Genomic DNA, 19642 nt, shown 5'->3' with positions numbered 1-19642 from the left:
AAAGGAAATAGCCACCCAAGTCCAGGAAGCACAGAGAGTCCCAGGCAGGATAAACCCAAGGAGAAACAGGCCGAGACACATAGTAATCAAATTGGCAAAAATTAAAGACAAAGAAAAATTATTGAAAGCAACAAGGGAAAAATGACAAATAATATACAAGGGAACTCCCATAAGGTTAACAGCTGATTTCTCAGCAGAAACTCTACAAGCCAGAAGGGAGTGGCACGACATACTTAAAGTGATGAAAGGGAAGAACCTACAACCAAGATTACTCTACCCAGCAAGGATCTCATTCAGATTCGATGGAGAAATCAAAAGCTTTACAGACAAGCAAAAGCTAAGAGAATTCAGCACCACCAAACCAGCTCTACAACAAATGCTAAAGGAACTTCTCTAAGTGGGAAACACAAGAGAAGAAAAGGGCCTACAAAAACAAACCCAAAACAATTAAGAAAATGGTAATAGGAACATACATATGGATAATTACCTTAAACGTGAATGGATTAAATGCTCCAACCAAAAGACACAGGCTCACTGAATGGATACAAAACCAAGACCCATATATATGCTGTCTACAGGAGACCCACTTCAGACCTAGGGACACATACAGACTGAAAGTGAGGGGATGGAAAAAGATATTCCATGCAAATGGAAGTCAAAAGAAAGCCAGAGTAGCAATACTCATATCAGATAAAATAGACTTTAAAATAAAGAATATTACAAGAGACAAGGAAGGACACTACATAATGATCAAGAGATCAATCCAAGAAGAAGATATAACAATTATAAATATATATGCACCCAACATAGGAGCACCTCAATACATAAGGAAACTGCTAACAGCTATAAAAGAGGAAATTGACAGTAACACAATAATAGTGGGGGACTTTAACACCTCACTTACACCAATGGACAGATCATCCAGACAGAAAATTAATAAGGAAACACAAGCTTTAAATGACAGATAGATTTAATTGATATTTATAGGACATTCCATCCAAAAAGAGCAGGTTACACTTTCTTCTCAAATGCTCACGGGACATTCTCCAGGATAGATAAAATCTTGGGTCACAAATCAAGCCTCAGTAAATTTAAGAAAATTGAAATCATATCAAGCATCTTTTCTGACCACAACTCTATGGGAATAGAAATCAATTACAGGGAAAAAAATGTAAAAAACACAAACACATGGAGGCTAAACAATACATTACTAAATAACCAAGAGATCACTGAAGAAATCAAAGAGGAAATCAAAAAATACCTAGAGACAAATGACAACAAAAACACGATGATCCAAAACCTATGGGATGAAGCAAAAGCAGTTCTAAGAGGAAAGTTTATAGCAATACATGCCTACCTCAAGAAACAAGAAAAATCTAAAATAAACAAGCTAACCTTACACCTCAAGGAACTAGAGAAAGGAGAAAAAACAAAACCCAAAGTTAGTAGAAGGAAAGAAATCATAAAGATGAGAGCAGAAATAAATGAAATAGAAACAAACAGTAGCAAAGATCAATAAAACTAAAAGGTGGATCTTTGAGAAGATAAACAAAATTGATAAACCTTTAGCTAGACTCATCAAGAAAAAGAGGGGGAGGAATCAAATCAATAATATTACAAATGAAAAAGGAGAAGTTACAATGGACACCGCAGAAATACAAAGCATCCTAAGAGACTACTACAAGCAACTCTATGCCAATAAAATGGACAACCTGGAAGAAATGGACAAATTCTTAGAAAGGTGTAACCTTCCAAGACTGAACCAGGAAGAAATAGAAAATATGAACAGACCAATCACAAGTAATGAAATTGAAACTGTGATTAAAAATCTTCCAACAAACAAAAGTCCAGGACCAGATGGCTTCACAGGTGAATTCTATCAAACATTTAGAGATGAGCTAACACACATCCGTCTCAAACTCTTCCAAAAAATTTCAGAGGAAGGAACTCTCCCAAACTCATTGTATGAGGCCACCATCACCCTAATATCAAAACCAGACAAAGACATGACAAAAAAAGAAAATTACAGACCAGTATCACTGACGAATATAGATGCGAAAATCCTCAACAAAATACTAGCAAACAGAATCCAACAACACATTAAAAGGATCATACACCATGATCAAGTGGGATTGATCCCAGGGATGCAAGGATTCTTCAATATACGCAAATCAATCAATGTGATAAACCATATCAAGAAATTGAAGAAGAAAAACCACATGATCATCTCAATAGATGCAGAAAAAACTTCTGACAAAATTCAACACTCATTTATGGTAAAAACTCTCCAGAAAGTGGGCATAGAGGGAACCTACCTCAACATAATAAAGGCCATATACGACAGACACACAGGGAACATCGTTCTCAATGGTGAAAAACTGAAAGCATCTCCTCTAAGATCAGGAACAGGACAAGGATGTGCACTCTCGCCACTATTATTCAACATAGTTTTGGAAGTCCTAGCCACGGCAATCAGAGAAGAAAAAGAAATAAAAGGAATACAAATTGGAAAAGAAGAAGTAAAACTGTCACTGTTTGCAGATGACATGATACTCTACATAGAGAATCCTAAATATGCCACCAGAAAACTACTAGGGCTAATTAATGAATTTGGTAAAGTTGCAGGATACAAAATCAATGCACAGAAATCTCTTGCATTCCTGTACACTAACAACGAAAGATCAGAAAGAGAAATTAAGGAAACAATCCCATTCACCATTGCAACAAAAAGAATAAAATACCTAGGAATAAACCTACCTAGGGAGACAGACCTCTATACAGAAAACTATAACACGCTGATGAAAGAAATCAAAGATGACACAAGCAGATGCAGAGATACACCATCCACCATTCTTGGATTGGAAGAATCAATATTGTAAAAATGACTATACTACCCAAAGTAATCTACAGATTCAGTCAATCTCTATCAAATTTCCAATGGCATTTTTTACAGAACTAGAACAAAAAAATCTTAAAATTTGTATGGAGACACAAAAGACCCCGAATAGCCAAAGCAATCTTGAGGGAAAAAAACAGAGCTCGAGGAATCAGACTTCCTGATTTCAGACTATACTATAAAGCTACAGTCATCAAGACAATATGGTACTGGCACAAAAACAGAAATATAGATCAATGGAACAGGATAGGAAGCCCAGAGATAAACCCACACACCTATGGTCAACTAATCTATGACGAAGGAGGCAAGGATATACAATGGAGAAAAGACAGTGTCTTCAATAAGTGGTGCTGGGAAAACTGGACAGCTACATGTAAAAGAATGCAATTAGAACACTCCCTAACACCACACACAAAAATAAACTCAAAATGGATTAAAGACCTAAATGTAAGACCGGACACTATAAAACTCTTAAGAGGAAAATATAGGAAGAACACTCTTTGACATAAATCACAGCAAGGTCTTTTCTGATCCACCTCCTAGAGTAATGGAAATAAAAACAAAAACAAATGGGACCTAATCCTTACAACAATCCCTATGCAGTTGCTATATTTATCTCCACTTTATAAATGAGTAACACAGAGAGTTGAAGTAACTTCCTCAAGGTCACACTGTTCTTAGGTGGCAGAGCTGCCATTCAAGCCCAGACTGTTTAATTAGTGGCATAAGTTACATAAATGATATCCATTAAATTGTGGATGACCAAAGTGATATGTATAGCTAAAATTGTAAAGTTATAGATTTGGTATCCAAAAAAAGAAAAAAAAAACTCTAATAGACTGGAAAAATTAGCCAAATGAATAAAGATAAAATTAATTTGAGTCAAATACAAACTCATACACTTAAGTTCCAAATAACTCAACTGCAAAAGTAAAGATTGGGGAGATGGGACTTACTAATAGATCAAATGAGGAAGTCTTGGGAGTTTCATTTAATATAGGCTCATTATGACCGATGTACAGTGTGATTATCAACAAAATGCAATCTTAGAGCAAAATTTAAAAACATTGTTCTTCTTCCCATTCATAATTTTCCACCCCATTTGACTTTCTTTTTTAACCAAGTCAGCTTTACATTTTTTATTCTAATTCTAGGGAATACTAAGGTTTCTAATTTGGAATGAACCCACTAAATAATTTTCAGACGATTCCCTTTATTTTCATTGAACCAAAATAATGGCAGCAGACTAGTGGAATAAGCACAAGCTTGGGAGTCAGTCCCAGAGGTTGAGTCCCCTCCTTGCTGTTGACTGGCTCTGGGATCTTGGCCTTAACGTCCGTACGCCTAGTTCCCTCATCTAGAAAATGGCGATAATAATGCCTACCTTGCAGGAGCATCCTGAGGACTCAGGGAAATAGACATAAAGAGATAAAATCATCCAGCGTGGTGCCTGAGGGGGTTTCATTTGGTTCACCGTTGTAGCCCCATCATGTAGGCCAGCACCTGGCACAGAGGAGGTGCTCAGAGGTGTTTGCTAAGTGAATACTGAATGAATGAATGAATGGATGAGTGAATGAATGTGTTCAGTAGAGGATAGTTCTTACTAAAGTCATGGCAGTGTTTTCAGATGTGAGAAGTCTTTGTAAAGCAAGAGACTGATTATTCACAGGTTTGAAGAAGGGGAATGCTTTGTCATAGCAAAATTTACTTTTTCCCATCATGCAGCGTAGCTTCAGGATTTTTTGAAAGCTAAAGTAAAACTGTGACCATTAGGTCGTCTTTGTAGTGTTTCTTCAGTCCTTACACCATTCTTCCATGAGGTATCTAGAGAGGTCTCATTCTGCCTAGTCAGATATTGTTTGAAAGCTTGAAATGAAAAATGAAACCAAGTTAAGTCTGGCTGGTAGCCATTCAGAAATAGATTTTTTTTTTTAAAGTAGATTAATTTTCAAAGACATTTTTCCTCTTTAAGACTTCCTTGTTTTTAAAGAAGCATTTAGTAAAACAACAGGAACATCTTTTCAGTGTCTGGTTATCTCTTTTTCAAGACTGAGTTTGGTAAATTACATAGTATTAGCTGTTGGTCATCTTCCGGGTAAAAAATAAAACCAAATGAAATCTTTAATGTAATTTATGAGTTTCTCTCCTAGAGCTAAATGAAACTCAGCTTCATAGCTTTTATTTGTTTTGGGGCCTTTAATATTAGTCAGATTAAAGCTTATGTTTTTATAAAACTATAAGGACAAAGAATTATGTTAAAATAGCTAAAAAAACAAAAAAAATATCTCCAGTGTTTGATTCTGCATGTCAAGAATAACAGAGAAAATAGGGTCTGATTTCAGAACCTTGTAACCAAAAATGACAGTGTGGTTATTTTGACAGTGGGATGGGGAGTTGGTGTGGGGTTCGGCAGAAACTCTCGCATTCTCTAAAAGGAAAACGAAAGAAGGATGTTAACTCTTTGCTGTATTATGAACAGGACGTGTATAATTGAAACCAAACCATTAACACCTTTTCACATACTGCCTTCTGATGTCATCTAATTACTTACTGCCTGCTAATCTTATCTCCCTCAGGAGCCGATCTTAAAATTACACTGCGTTGCAGTTAGCTAAACACATTGCACCTAGTCAAGGCACATAGTGGACTCCCAGTAAATATTTGTTGAATGACTTCTGTGCACTTACGCAGGTGGGTTTTCTTTCTGATCTCATGCATGACTTACTTGTTTCCACCAGAGAGGTTTCAGTTTTGCTCTTTCTCTTACCTGAAATGCCATTCTCATCATTGGCAATACTGCCTCAATGCAGTGCAAAAGAACACCTCCTCCTAGAAGCCTTCTCTGATTAACCCACCTGAATTAAAACCATCTCACCCATCGAGAAGCCCCTTTTATAAACATGGCTGTAGTCATTTCAGAATGATTTAAGATTCTTATTTCTCTTGGCTCTGACATCCCCCATGCCCCACAATATACACGCATCAAGAATAGGCATTGAGTCTTATTTCCCACAGGGACAACCCTGCACATGCAGTGTCCACCTATGGAAAGCACACTCAAAGGACGTGTTCTATAGCTAGGTAATGAAATTTTTAACATTAGTGTAAGAAACCAGACAACTCTGATTGCTTGTCTCTGTCGGTCTGCCAAGAATGGGTATAAATGGAGTCAAGCCTGTGAGAGATGGATCTTTTTCATCAGACAAGTGATCAAAACCTAATACATTTACACCTCAGAATTGCTTTAAAGGAGATTGGATGACTAACAGAAAGTCTTCCAAAGGGAAATAATATATGGTATTATATTTAATTGAGAGACCTGTACAATATTTGAACTACTGTACAAAAACTAGTTTCGATTCATTCAATCTTTAGAAAAATGATTTGGAAGAGATTAAACTACATATTGCTATGGCTTATAGACCATCATAAGCCTTTGGTACCTTCCAAACTTCCCCCAATGTGAGTTGAGCCATAGGTCAGGCTGGGACTCAGAGCAAGGTGTATGCTTTAAGGCAGGCCTTTGATTGCTGTAAACTAAAGGGATAAGCAGACAGGTCGTGAGAAGGTTTACAAAGAACCCATAGAGTGCATAAGTGTGTCAACAGCAATAAAAATCCCGATCTATAGGTGGAGTTACAGGGTATATATTGGTGAGGTTAGTGGTTAAATGTGTTTAGCATTGGGTTGGAAACCACTTTTTTCCCGTCATATTCCACAGAAAAGATAAATTTTTGGCCTATCTCTTTTAGACAGAGCATACGCTTTGGTGCAGGGGAACTAGAGGGCTAGCCTAGTGACCTGATTATCCCGAATACGAGGCTCTGAGTTAAGAAATAAAATAAGTAGGAGATGTTGGGGATGTTACCTGGTTAAAGACATGGGCTACGGGGGGTCCAATACAGGAAGATGTAGAGGGCTTCAGCACTCATGATTCGACCTTGACTCTGAGAATGACTGAAAAACTACTGGGTTGGAGATATGGGGGGAGGAGGAGAAGGAGTGGATTGGAGGGTGTGTAAAGCGATGTGGCTAGAGCAGCATTTGACAATGCTGGTTTTAATGGTGGCATTTAAAGTGATACTCCAGTACTAGATGTTGAAACCTGGGGAATAAATTATTGAAGACTCGGGCTTCCCTGGTGGCGCAGTGGTTGGGAGTCCGCCTGCCGATGCAGGAGACACGGGTTCGTGCCCTGGTCCGGGAAGATCCCACACGCCGCGGAGCGGCTGGGCCCGTGAGCCGTGGCCGCTGAGCCAGCGCGTCCGGAGCCTGTGCTCCGCAACGGGAGAGGCCAGAGAGGCCACAACAGTGAGAGGCCCGCGCACTGAAAAAAAATATATATATATTGAAGACTCACTGAAACCAAGAAAGGAAAAATAAAATGAGAGGACATTCACTCCTCTTTTCCCACATGTCTTTATTGAACATTTAAAAGGTCAAAGGCACTCTCCTAGGTACTTTGGAAAAGGGAAAGGGGAAATGGAATTGATCAGAGACAGGCTTTTTAAAAGGAAGAAATTCTTTTTGTGATTCATTAAATCTATTAATATCTCATATATTTGAAGCACTTTAAAAACAGTTATTAATTTCCCCAAAACAGCATATATTTCAGGTGACACATTTCTATTTTTTTATTATAGTTAGAAGTTGAAATAAAATTCACTAAGGCAGTGAATATGACCTCTAGAATTTTGACCATATCATAAAACGGTCAAAATGAGTTTTATTATCTGTGATTGCATTAGAATAAATTCAAGGGCATTAAAATCATGTTAATTCTCTCTTTTATCCATCTTGATACAATTACCTGAGATCAGCACATATGAAAGGAGATTTTGTAATTTTTAGGCTGTTCTGTTATTAGCTCTAAGACTTTATTTGAACTTTGTTCTTTCCATGTTATAACTGCTTATTGTCTTCTAAGACAAGTACCTTAGCTGTGAACTTGGTCACTAGAGCACTGACCACATCTGGTAGCCACAAGACAGGAAACCGTGACCTGGCATGGGTTTCTGAGCCATTCTACAAGGAAGAGGTATTATAGTCTTGGATTCACTTTTGCCTGTGCTGAAACTTTAAGAACATGATAAACAAATGACCCTGTGGACACTGAGCCCTGGAAGTCTCTATCCCTCTCAGCAGTGCTGCAGTCAGGCCTCAGCCTTGGACTGCTACCCACACCTCTCTAGAATTGCCTTAGGCTTCCCTTAAGGTGGCAGTGTCCATGGTGAGGGAAAGGTGTATCCAGGTGAGGGCAACTTGTGGTCAGAAGGTTGTGTTTCAAGGGCCAGTTCCATCACTGGCTAGATGCATGACCATAACTTCTTCCACCTTAGTTTCTCACCTGCAAAATGAGGATGGAGGGGAAAGCAACCACATAAGCTATGGAGGAATCGAATGAGATTATTTATTTTTATTTATTTCATAGCACACATTAATTGCTTTACAAATATGAACTCATTTCATCCAAATTACTATCCCATGAGGTAGTTACTATAATCATTCTCAGTTTACCTGTGAGGAAATGAAGATGTAGAAAGGTTGAATAACTTGCTCAAATCCCCAAACCAGTAAGAGGCAGAGTTGAGATTCAAACTTGGTAAATGGTAATTACTTATTTTCTATCATAAGGGGATAAGGAAGAATCTGAATAGCAGAAATGGGCAGTGTTTCCTGTTTGTGATCATTTGGGGGCCCAAGATCCTGTGTGGTGGTGACAGAGGCACAGTAATTAATGCAGATGTCTCTGCCACAGGGCTGGCTATAGGAGCTCCCGGGGTGACTGCCTGTGGCTGTTGAGCAAGATGGTGGGTGAGAGGCCTGACCCTAAAGAGAGATAGTGCCTTTCTAAGAACATGTTGAATTTACGAGTTAATTACGTGGGTCTCTCACTGTTGCGGCCCCTCCCGTTGCGGAGCACAGGCTCCGGACGCGCAGGCTCAGCGGCCATGGCTCACGGGCCCAGGGTACGCGGCACATGGGATCTTCCTGGACCGGGGCACGAACCCATGTCCCCTGCATCGGCAGGCGGACTCTCACCCGCTGCGCCACCAGGGAAGCCCACAAGTTAATTTTTTTAAAGTATCAAACCAGCAAACAAACATAGATAGGGCTAAGGTGCCTGTAGGTGGCGCAGGCCTGACGGGCCTTCTCCATTCTGCTGCCCAGTGGTTATCCCCACTCCCATGCTCCTCACACTAGCTTTTTCCCTGGTGAAATTCACCATGAAAACTTCATTCCTTTGGGTGAGGGCATGACCCCTAATAAACTGTATATACCCCTGGACACAGTAGTACCTTATTCATTTAGCATAAAATTGGCCAGCAGATGCCTCTGGTTAAGTCTAGAACCAGGAACAGGTTTTAGAATGGGGAGGGGAGAGAGAAAGGCTCAGGGTGCAGTGCTAGGAATGTTTGCTAATTGATTGATCTGCCTGTACTGCTGTCACTGGAAGATTAGAAGCCCTTAGCTGACGCCCATTCTCAGGAACTGACCTTTGGAACGATGGTGCGGTCCCAGCCCATACTGTCTCTTAGCCTCCGGGCAGTCTGTGTAAAGTTCGCAAGTTCAGTCTTACAGCTATGCGTTCCCCAAGAGGAGAAGAATGAAGAGCTGGGCATTCGCTACCAGAGGCCCGAAGGCAAAAGCACAGGACAGTTTTGCAAAAAGGAAACAAGTATTTTCGAAGTAGGTGAGTCTCTCCGAGCCTCAGGTGGCCTCAGCCACCCCCAGGATCCTGCTACCTACCCCAGTCTCTGACTCCACCTGCCCCGCTGTTGAGATGACTTAAGCAAGTTGATAAAGGTGGCCAGTTCAGGGACAGGGCTTTTCTGTCTGTCGAGAAAAGGCAGTCAGGCCATGCACTGGAAGCCCTGATTTGGAACACCAGGGCACCTTACCAAGTGAGTCGCGGTGGATTTTGTTGGAAAGGCTTAGGAGCAGTAGTACTGGGTGGGGGGAGGAGGCGTGAGAGGGGCTGGCTGCCTGTAGTTCTCTTCTGCCTCAGTTCCCTAGCACTGCTCTCCCAGCAAACGCCAGTGCCCGTAAGTTAGAACATCACAGACCGTTTTGATTCAGCCAGTGCCGGTGACGGACGTTTCAAGGAAGTAGGAGGGACCTGACTTTCTCTGCTACTTTGAGAAAACCATTAAATGTTTACTAGGAGGGTTCTGACTTAATGAACAAGGAATATTGTGAGTTCCTTAGAACAGAGGTTTTTGAAACCAGAATATCCTCAGGAGAGACCGTGGCTTCCTTTACCAGGTGTTTATTCCATGACAGATGAGCGCGCTTGCCCAGAGTTGGCTGTGAACGTAGAGCTTTTGTTTGCCAGGTTTTGTCAGGATTTCTCTTTGCCAGGCCAGAGCTATAGTGCAGAACCACAGTGCATGTTTTCTTTGGAGATGAATATCAGTGTTTTCCTTCAAAATTTGCTGTAAAATCTTTTAAAAAAGTATACAGCCTCCACTTCCAGCCCACCCCCTCTAATGGCAAGCCCACCTCTAACCCTTTGGGGAGCCCGGTCTCTGGGGTGAGACTGGCCAGCTGGGCAGATCACAGCACCAGCATTGCTCTGCCCAGAGCCTTGAACCAGGTCAATTCCTAGTCTAATTTCCAGAGTCCACACGCTGATTTCCTTCCCCACCTCCTCTTTTCTGTGTTTTTGCTTGTATATCTGTCTTCATCAGAGGGTTTAAGCTCCTTTGGGGGCAGGAGCGCTGCAGTCAGGAGGTCCAAGTTCAGATCTCAGCTCAGGCACTTACTGGCAGTGTGACTCTATGCTGGCATTTCTTTTTCTATAAAATGAGGGCTGACATACTCCATAGGGTCTTTATGAGAATTAAATGAGTTCATACATGGAAGGTGCCGGGCATACAGCAAGAGTTGCATAAGTGGTATTTTGTAACCATTGCCAGCATTCCCCATAGAGCCCAGCACATTGTAGGTGTTTAGTAAATGTTTGTCACATACTAATAAAAAACATTGCCCTGTGTGTAGGAATTGCCATCGCTGGTTGAAGAGCTGGGGGAAAGGAAAAAAAGAAAGAGAAGGCATGGTATTTCCTTTTCAACATTTGGGGAGTTGGTGTGAGGTAGTTTGGTGCTCAGGGGTGTAAAGGAGAACTGTGCTTAGTCTTTTGTCTAAACCCCTCTGGAGTTTGGGATTTGTTCTGCGGGCGGCAGTAGGGGATGGTGGGCAAGGCGGTGTGATCTGTGGGGAGAGAGCCTATTATGGCGTGCTTGGAGAGAGTGGAATTTATTCTTCCGAACCTTGTAACACTGCCCACTTCACCTTTCCCGAGGCATCTCTGAGGATAGGCCTGTTTTAAAGACTTGAGCTGACATCATCGCATCTTAAAAGAACTGAGCATAATTGAATTGCTGATACAAGTGGGTACTTGCATCGGGCCCGGGTCACCCACATCTCTATGGAAACACATGTTTGCTTGAAAGCCCAGCAATCAGAAGCAGAGCCTTTCAGGAGCCAGCATCGGGTCACTTTTAGAAAAAGGCATTTATTTATATTCTCGAGCTGTCAGAGACCTATGCAATGAAATAATTTCAAATTAAATAGAGAAATCAGGCCGCAGATGAATGCCTTAATAGAGCCTGCCGTGCGCCCTCCCCCTGTGCCCCCCCCCCCCCCCCCCCCCACTGTGCTCGCGGTGCCTGAGATCTGCACGTTTATTTTAGCTGTCCTTTGCTCTTTTCCGCCCGTTTGCATTCTGCTGCCTTGGGGAGGTGGTTTGGCACTTTATGCAAAAATGGTTAATCTTCATTCATACGCGTGTGCCGGTACTAAAATGGAAAATGCAAAGCCGGGCCTGCCGTAGAGCGTGCGTTGTGCTCTTCCCGGCGACTGTGTGTGCAACATGTCCAAGGGCGCACAGTCCCGATGACTCTGCTTCCTACGCAAGCACTCGGGGCTGTTGAGTCAAGATATTCTCTCAGAAAGGTCTGAAGCTTGCATCAGCACATCTTGCCCTAGATGTGCTCAAGTGATATCCTAAGTGATTGGAAGCTTTTATCTGCCTCTGGAAGCAGGATTTTTCGAGTCAGTATTGACTGTTAATGACCTGTTTAAAGAAAACATTCAATTTTCTTTCTTCCCCCCACAAAGAACTTAGTAGGCAGTGACATTTCTAAACCAAAGGCTAACCCTGCTTTTCAAAAGGGACAGAGACAGGGCTTTTAAATGTGAAATTTTTTTTTCCTGACATTTGCCCTTAAAATGCTTTTCAGTGAAGTTGTTCTAACAGTGGGTTTAGAACACTGAAGTGTCTTTGAATAAAAATGCAACCTTGAGATTTTTTTCCCCCCTTTAAATTAAACAAAAAAGTTTAGGTAAGAGTCTTTATATGAAATTCATATTTCAGTCACTATTCTCTGTTTCATTGTTTATGTGTCTTCATTCCCAATAATTAAGGTAACTTTCCTCCGAGGAGCGAGGCACTGCACATGAACCTTTATTAAACTGTGGGGATTAAACCACAGAAAAAAGAGCTAAAGTACTTAGATTATGAGAGACCTCAGTAATTACAAGACCAGGTAAGGAACAGCTAAGGTAGGAGTGAAAGGGAAGAGGACACAAAATGGAAGAGAGAGAAGATTAGGCAATGGAAGAGTTAAGCAACAGAAAACCTATATGATGTTATTGATACATTTAGGCAAAGTCCCAGTTTTATAGAGGGAGCACTGTTTTCCTCTCCAGTTGGCATGTAAGTGCCCTTGACTGTGCTTAGGGGACTGGACAGTTAGTCCTTGACCAGTTTAAAGGTGATCTTTACAGAGAAATAGCCTAGTACATGGGAGACAGCACCCACGTCTTTTATTTTATTTTATTTTTAAGGTGAATTTTCAGCTTTCAGCTACCCTGGCTACTAAGGGCTTGCATCACCTCCAGGGCCCTTACAGACTTGAGTACCTGAGAGCTGGAAAGGACCACAGAGGTCCTGTGCTCTGAAGGCTAGAGAAGATACCACCCCAAAATACGGCAGTGGTGGCTCAGGACATGGTACCCCAAATATGCCGCTTTGGCATATTGATTATTGTGAGGTGTGGGCACTTGAGAAACAGCAAATGCAGGAAGAGGCTTTCTCTGAACTCCCCTTTTCTGCTTAAAGACAGATCGTCCAAAAGGAGCTCAGTTGTCATAAATTCCCTCCCCGGGAGTTTCACCAGCCAGGGAGGATGTTGACTTTCATCGCAGGAGGGGAGGCTAGAGAATGGACACCACACTCAGCAGACTTTGTCACAAGCTACCATACCTCCATCTGTTCTTCTAAGGACCCATTCATCTTTCCTAAAAGTCATTTACCCTCCCCTCTGCTTTTCCTGTTAAGATGGTATTTAATCCTGAATTCTAGGCCACCTCGGGGGAGTTCTTCATTTTTCCCTGAGTATCTCCCATGTGTATGTGAGATATACATGTTAATAGACATTTGTTTGTTTTTCACGTATTCATCTTTTATTACAGGGGTCCCAGCTAAGAACTCAAAGGGTAGAGGGAAACTTATTTTTCTTCCCCTACAACTCCAATCTCTTTTTCTGCAACTGAATACCTGAGGCCCTCGTGCTATACTCTGACAATCTAGAACCTTTACTCCGATGTTCCGTCAGGGCAAATGGTGGCCCACATAAACAGGTGTGCAGGCTTCCCCAAGCTCTCTGTCAAAATTTCCCTGTCCTGTTTCCCATTCTCTCAGAGCACCTCTCTCTGCTAAGGGCCAAATGATGGCAGTAGAGAATGAAATAAATTAATGTGTGAAATTGCACCTTCTTCCAGAGGTGGTGGTAATGCATAAGCTGAGTAAAAATGTAGACCTCTCTTAAGAAGTTTCCCCAGGTTAGGAGCTGGCTCTCTGGGAGACTGTGGGACGCTCTGTTTTGACGGAGAGGCTTTTTGCTGCTTCTCCAATCACATCGCATAACTGACTTCCTCCCCACAAGATCAGTCCCGATTCTTCCTCTCTGAGGCAGCCATGAGAAAATGTCTCAGGATCTATGTGATCACAACACTGTCTAGGCTGTACCAAAATCAAATACACAGGCACTTTAATTACTTTAGCTTAGAAAGATGGAGTAGTTAAACATTAGACCCTGAAATGTCCTGGAGCCTCTGGGCAACGTTGTAGGACCAGGAAAGCAGCTTGTTGGTCAAGGGCCCACTAAATGAAGCTTCTAACATTCTCATCTGAGGTAGAAGCCGCAGGAAAACAGCCATCTCTTTATAACAGGTACATTCCCTCCCATTCCTGTGAGAGTTTAGTGCTTTGCTCTGCAGTCTGTGTGCCCTGCGAATGTACAGAGCATACATCACATGCCTGACCGGCTGCAGAAGGCAGCACCCGGGACCGGTTTTATTCTCCTTGCAGAGTTCTTACTGCAATTCATATACAATGAGCCCCGTGACTTGTTCATGATGCTTTTGAGGTGCTATCAGCCCAATGGCTCTGGGCTCCAGAGCTTCAGACTGCCTGGGTTGAGTCCTGGCCCTGCCACTTACCGTGGGACCCGGGTTGGTTACTGAACCTCTGTGCCTCAGCTTTCACGTGTATGAAATGAAGATAATCACAGTTCCTACTTTATGGGGGGTATGAGGGTTAAATGGATAAATATGTGTCAAGCGCTTAGCAGAGTGCCTGGCACAATCTAAGTGCTCCATATTATTATTATTATTAATATGTTGGTGAAAAGACCATTCCCTAACGAAACTAGCTCCCCACCCATTTATCCATCTAGGCATCTGGAGAATCTGTTTGTTGTGTGTGGTGATTGGGATCAAGGAAGTGGCCCATTCTTAATATTCCCAGGCCAGAGACTATAAAGCAGTGGTTCTCACAGTTTGGTTTGCGTGTGTCTGAATGCCCTGGAGGGCGGGTTAGAGCACTGACTGCTGTGCCCCGCTCCCAGAGCTTCCTGATCCACTCCTTCTGGAGAGGGGCAGAGAATTTACATTTCTAACAAGTTCCCAGATGCTGCTGTTGCTGCTTCTCTGGGAATCCCACTTTAAGAGCCACTGCTCTAGGACAGCAGTTTCCAGTAGGAGTACGATGTAAGCAACATAGGCCATTTAAAATTTTCTAGTAGTAACATTAAAAAAGTAAAAAGAGATGGGTGAAGTTAATTTTAATGTTATATTTTATTTAACTCAACATGTCAAATATCATCATTTCAACACACCACTGACATAAAAATCTACTGAGACAGTTTACATTCCTTTTCTGTAGCAAGCCTTTGAAATCCAGGATGTATTTTACGCTCCCAGGACATTCTGGTTCAGACCAGCCGCATTCAAATCTGACTTTGCAAGAAAATGACCCGAGGAAGTTTCTTTTTTCTGGCCTCCACCTCCCCCCCCATACCAACTGGCATTCTCTATTTTTATGTTTTTTTATAATGGGAAAACTTTGCATAAATGACCTTGAAAAAAATTGTGAAAATCATTATTTTAAATTTTTTCTTATGTGTTTCCTCTGGCTCTCTAAATTCCATTCAAGAAAAGCGATATGACATCTGAGAACAGGAAAGTCAGTCTAAGAGCAGTAATAGGTTTCAGAGAAACAAAAGTGAAAGTTTATTACTGTCTACATAGTGAAACAGGAGCGAAAACGGAGATTGGTAAGTCAGAAAGCAATTGGCATTTCAATATACTGTTTTAACTTTTTATAGTTTTTATGATTGCATGAGAAATATAAACATATACATATCTTTTTTAAACTCCTAGTTTGGTAGTTGATCAGATTGTGGTATATATTAAACTTCTCTGAATTGTATTAATTAGAAATACTGAAACAAATGTATGTGCTGGAATTTGCACTATTCAGGTGTATTTTTCATAAAGAATATTTCTTTTTTACAAACTAATAGATTTTCTGACTAGCATTAATACCTATTAAGATCTTTGCATAAGTAAGTTCAGTTTGATGGTAACTATAGTTGTGGATTATTAATTTTACACTGGAGATGTGTATAGATGATATATTGGTGATAGATAAATGGTGAAATGCTTTTCTTTGGGATTGACATCTTTCCTAATAAGTTTCTGACTATGGAACATATATCTAAACTGAGGTGAGAGATCAATCTGAGATTTCCTAAATAAAATTTCAGTCAACAGTTTCCTTGATCTTTATTTTTCTCTAGGATATATGTAAAACTTAGATGATGTATATGTATATTTGTAATGTTATTACTGAAAGCTGAGATGTAATTATAGGGAAAACATTTCAAACAATACCTAAGCTATTAAAATGTTGCACCAATATCAGGACTTGTATTTCTGTCTGTCTTCATTTTCTATTAATTATTTATATGCATGGGACATGTATGTGTGGATTTGAATAGTTAGGCCCCAGTAATTGGTCTGTTCTAAGAACAACTGTAGTGATAATAGGAATTAGAAACAGGTTCTCCCCCAAGAAGTCAGAGATCGTTGTACCTTTCTTATGGACTTAAAAGCTCTCGAGATCAAGCTATGTTAGAGATAGACCATCAAGCATGGTGACCAAGCGTGATGGGAAGGAAATAGGAGGTCCGTTGGCCCCAAACATGTCAACTTACTCACAGCATCAAAGGCTTCTCGGGTTAACCCAGGGGGTCTGCAGCTTTGAGGGATGGAGTTTCAAGTTGCTGAACTCTGGGCCTGTCATTTAGGAGGAGGTGACAATATATTGTTTCTTAAAGGAAAAGTTCCTTAACTATTTTTTTTTTTTTTTTAGTTCCTTAACTATTTAAGTTAAACAGTTGAGATTCAGATTAAGTGGATCTGGCTGTCCCGATATAGTTCATAGCAGAGAACAGAATCCCAGAAGAATAGGGGCACAGCACAGTTTCATTTTCCTAGGGGCGAGGGAACCAGAGGAAAGGTAATGGGCATGTGATGCCATGCCAGGGCGAGGTGTGCTTCTGAATATTCTGGAAGGGCTAGTGCCAATCTGAGGTGTGGACACTCAGGAAGGGCCTTTGACACTGAAGGTCAACCTTGTCCCCGTTGTTTGTCCTTATCAATAGAACCCAATGTAACTATCTAGCCACTTAAATTCTTAATTCTTAAGGCAAATCAGATTTATTTTCTATTTATATTGAAATCTTTCATTTAGTTTCCATAACTGGAGCTGTAGCTGATTTCCCAATCTCTCTGTTACATACTAGCCAGTGGAAAGCCTTGATGTGCAAAGGCCATAGGAATCCAGCTGGAAGGAATTGCCTGTAGAGATAGCACACAGGGGGGAAAATAAAGAGTAAAATGGACAAAGAAGAGCTCCTTACAAATTATTTTTATCTTATCTTCCCATCTGAGGAACCTGTAATAGCCCCATTCTACTCTCACAGCCAGCCTTTTCCTTCCACAATAAAAATAATATTGTAATCAATCTTACTGGCATCACAACCAAAGAAGAGTCTTCCTTGACTTAGACGCCGAAGCAATGAGAAAGGGAATTGCCAAGGAAATATATATATTCCTATGAATCTAGCTCACCATTCAGTACTGCCACTTACTCAGATCTCAGAAATTTTCTGTCCTCTGTGGAATTCCTCCCTGATTTCTCTATAGATTATAACACTCCAGCTTTAGAAAATGCTGCACACCCAAATCCTAGACATCAAAGCAAAACAAAAACAAAACGCTTTTTCTGTCAGATTTCACACATGTATAATGGCAGGAGTAGATGTGTCCGGAAGATATAGCTAATCCAGTCTAATGAGAGGAATTGTGGCTCAGATCCATCTTAACAAATTGCCCCAAGTGCTGCTGTCTCCTTTGAGCCTTCCTCACTCCATAGCTGCAGGCTGTGTCTCTTTTCTCTGTCTTCCCCATCTTCATTCTCTCACATACATACATACACTATCACATATAGAAAAATCTATGTATACGCAGTGTATGTATACATAATGCCAGAACTTCCATTTGAATAAGAAAATCAACCATTCAAATGTCTTCAGATATCATGCTTATAGACTATCTTGCAGGCATTGTGATGACTGGTCAAAGGTTTCACATCTATGGCTTGTAAACAAAAACACCTGATTATTTGTGCTTATACTTCACATACCATCTCTATTCACTGTTATGGATAATCAGAAAATAATCCTAATGTCTTTTACTAGTAACTCTCAGGGGCAAGAATAGTGAGAATGAAATTCAGACATTATTTGCCAGCTAGCATTATATACTTTCTCCCTTATGCCAAGGCAGAGGATATAGCATTTACCATTGGGAAGCGTTATTTAAATGGAAGGTGTATCCAGTGGGATGGGCACTCTTTGCAGAGTATATGGGAAGGAGCTGTCTTACTGGGGATTGAGTATGCAGCGTCTCCCCTGCCACCATGCCCAAATGCATGTATCAGTGGCAATGTCATTTGGAAACTTGTAAAAATAAAATTTTACTGTTTCTAATATTTAATAATATAGTAGATAATAGTATATGGATTCCTATTTGAGTGGTAATAGAGTTAAGATTACATATTGCCAAGCTTTCATCCTAAATCAACAAAAGGTAATGGATCTGAATTTATGCTTTATTTAAGACCTAGGCTTAAAAGAAGTTTTGGTGGGGAGAAATCAGAGAATTTTTGCAAGTTATCCCTGAAATGTTATCAATTCTAGATACACTCTTTGTAGCCAAAGTCAAAAAGGATACAAGAAAGAGTTTCAGTGGTTCCTGATTGACAAAAAGCATTAAACATGCAAATAGGTAATATATTGATATCTCGGCCTGTCTAGCTGCTAACTTCTGAACCAATCTGTTTGCCCATTGTAAGTCAGTTATGCCCTATTTCAAAAAGAGATTGAAACTATTAAAGCCTTAAGATGTAGCTTCTATAATAATGGTAAAAGATTTAGACCGTATGAGAAGAAGAAAAACACCACAGCTTGATATTAAGAATACAGATCTTCTCATAGTGGGCAACTTTTCAAAGAAGATTGGACACCAAAGGCCGAAAACCTAAAGAATTTAGGAAAACAGAAGGGTTATGGGCAGTTTTAAGAGTACATTTGAGACTACAGATCATGAATTTATGGTCATTAAAAACATGATACAGGTATATATGTGTTGATCTGGAAGAATGTTCATATATTGATAAGTGAAAACGCAAGTTTAAAAACTATTATGTGTTTCTTATGTTTTAATCTGGAACCTTTCTCTTGTTTCTTCCTGGAGTGTTTTGGTGTAGTTACATACGTGCAGGAAATTCTCAATCAGTGTTTGCTATATTGACTAGAGACTAAAAAGAACATTGGAACAGTAAAGATTGTGATGACAATGCTTAGTTAAAATAGGTACACTTTTCCTCCTCTCACCGTTTTTGACCACCTTTCTTTTACATAATAAGAAACACAGTTTAGGTGCATACCCATCTGTGTTTGTCATTTTCCATGTTGGTACAGTATGAATAAAATATTTTACATTGTCGTCTGGAGTTATCATAACATGCTTTTAGAGCGTATCTAAGACAAGTGCTTAGCTTGAAAGTATTTTTATATTCTAAATTGGTATTTATGATTATGGCTGAATGAAATTGTTTACTATATTGGAAGAGAGCATAAAAATAACACATTGAGAAATCAATTTTAAAACTTTAAAGTTAATCATTTTTTTTTCCCCTTCTTGGTAGGGCTTATTCCACTAGAAGCAAGATGGCTGAACTCAATACTCATGTGAATGTCAAGGAAAAGGTAAGATATAGTTAAATATTGGCTTGCAGATACTCCAAACTGGATAATGTAGTCTCTAGCT

The 19642-nt window shown here is 40.4% G+C and overlaps 1 protein-coding gene across 6 annotated transcripts in view; it reads left to right on the top strand.

Moving 5' to 3' along the window:
• Positions 1–19642, top strand: part of SPATS2L (spermatogenesis associated serine rich 2 like) — a 167549-nt gene that overhangs the window by 63731 nt on the left and 84176 nt on the right. For 4 of the 6 annotated variants that reach the window (XM_067741065.1, XM_067741067.1, XM_067741064.1 and 1 more), the window contains exon 3: positions 19521–19581. In XM_067741065.1, coding sequence (XP_067597166.1) covers positions 19543–19581 — 39 coding nt within the window. In that variant the 5' untranslated portion in view covers positions 19521–19542. Of the gene's footprint in view, positions 1–5497; positions 5588–19520; positions 19582–19642 lie in introns of those variants that run through there. The other 2 variants (XM_067741063.1, XM_067741068.1) reach the window with 2 other exon arrangements.

This window comes from Pseudorca crassidens, chromosome 6 (genome assembly GCF_039906515.1).
Source record: "Pseudorca crassidens isolate mPseCra1 chromosome 6, mPseCra1.hap1, whole genome shotgun sequence".
NCBI lineage: Eukaryota > Metazoa > Chordata > Mammalia > Artiodactyla > Delphinidae > Pseudorca > Pseudorca crassidens.
This window is presented reverse-complemented; position numbering and strand designations above follow the sequence as displayed.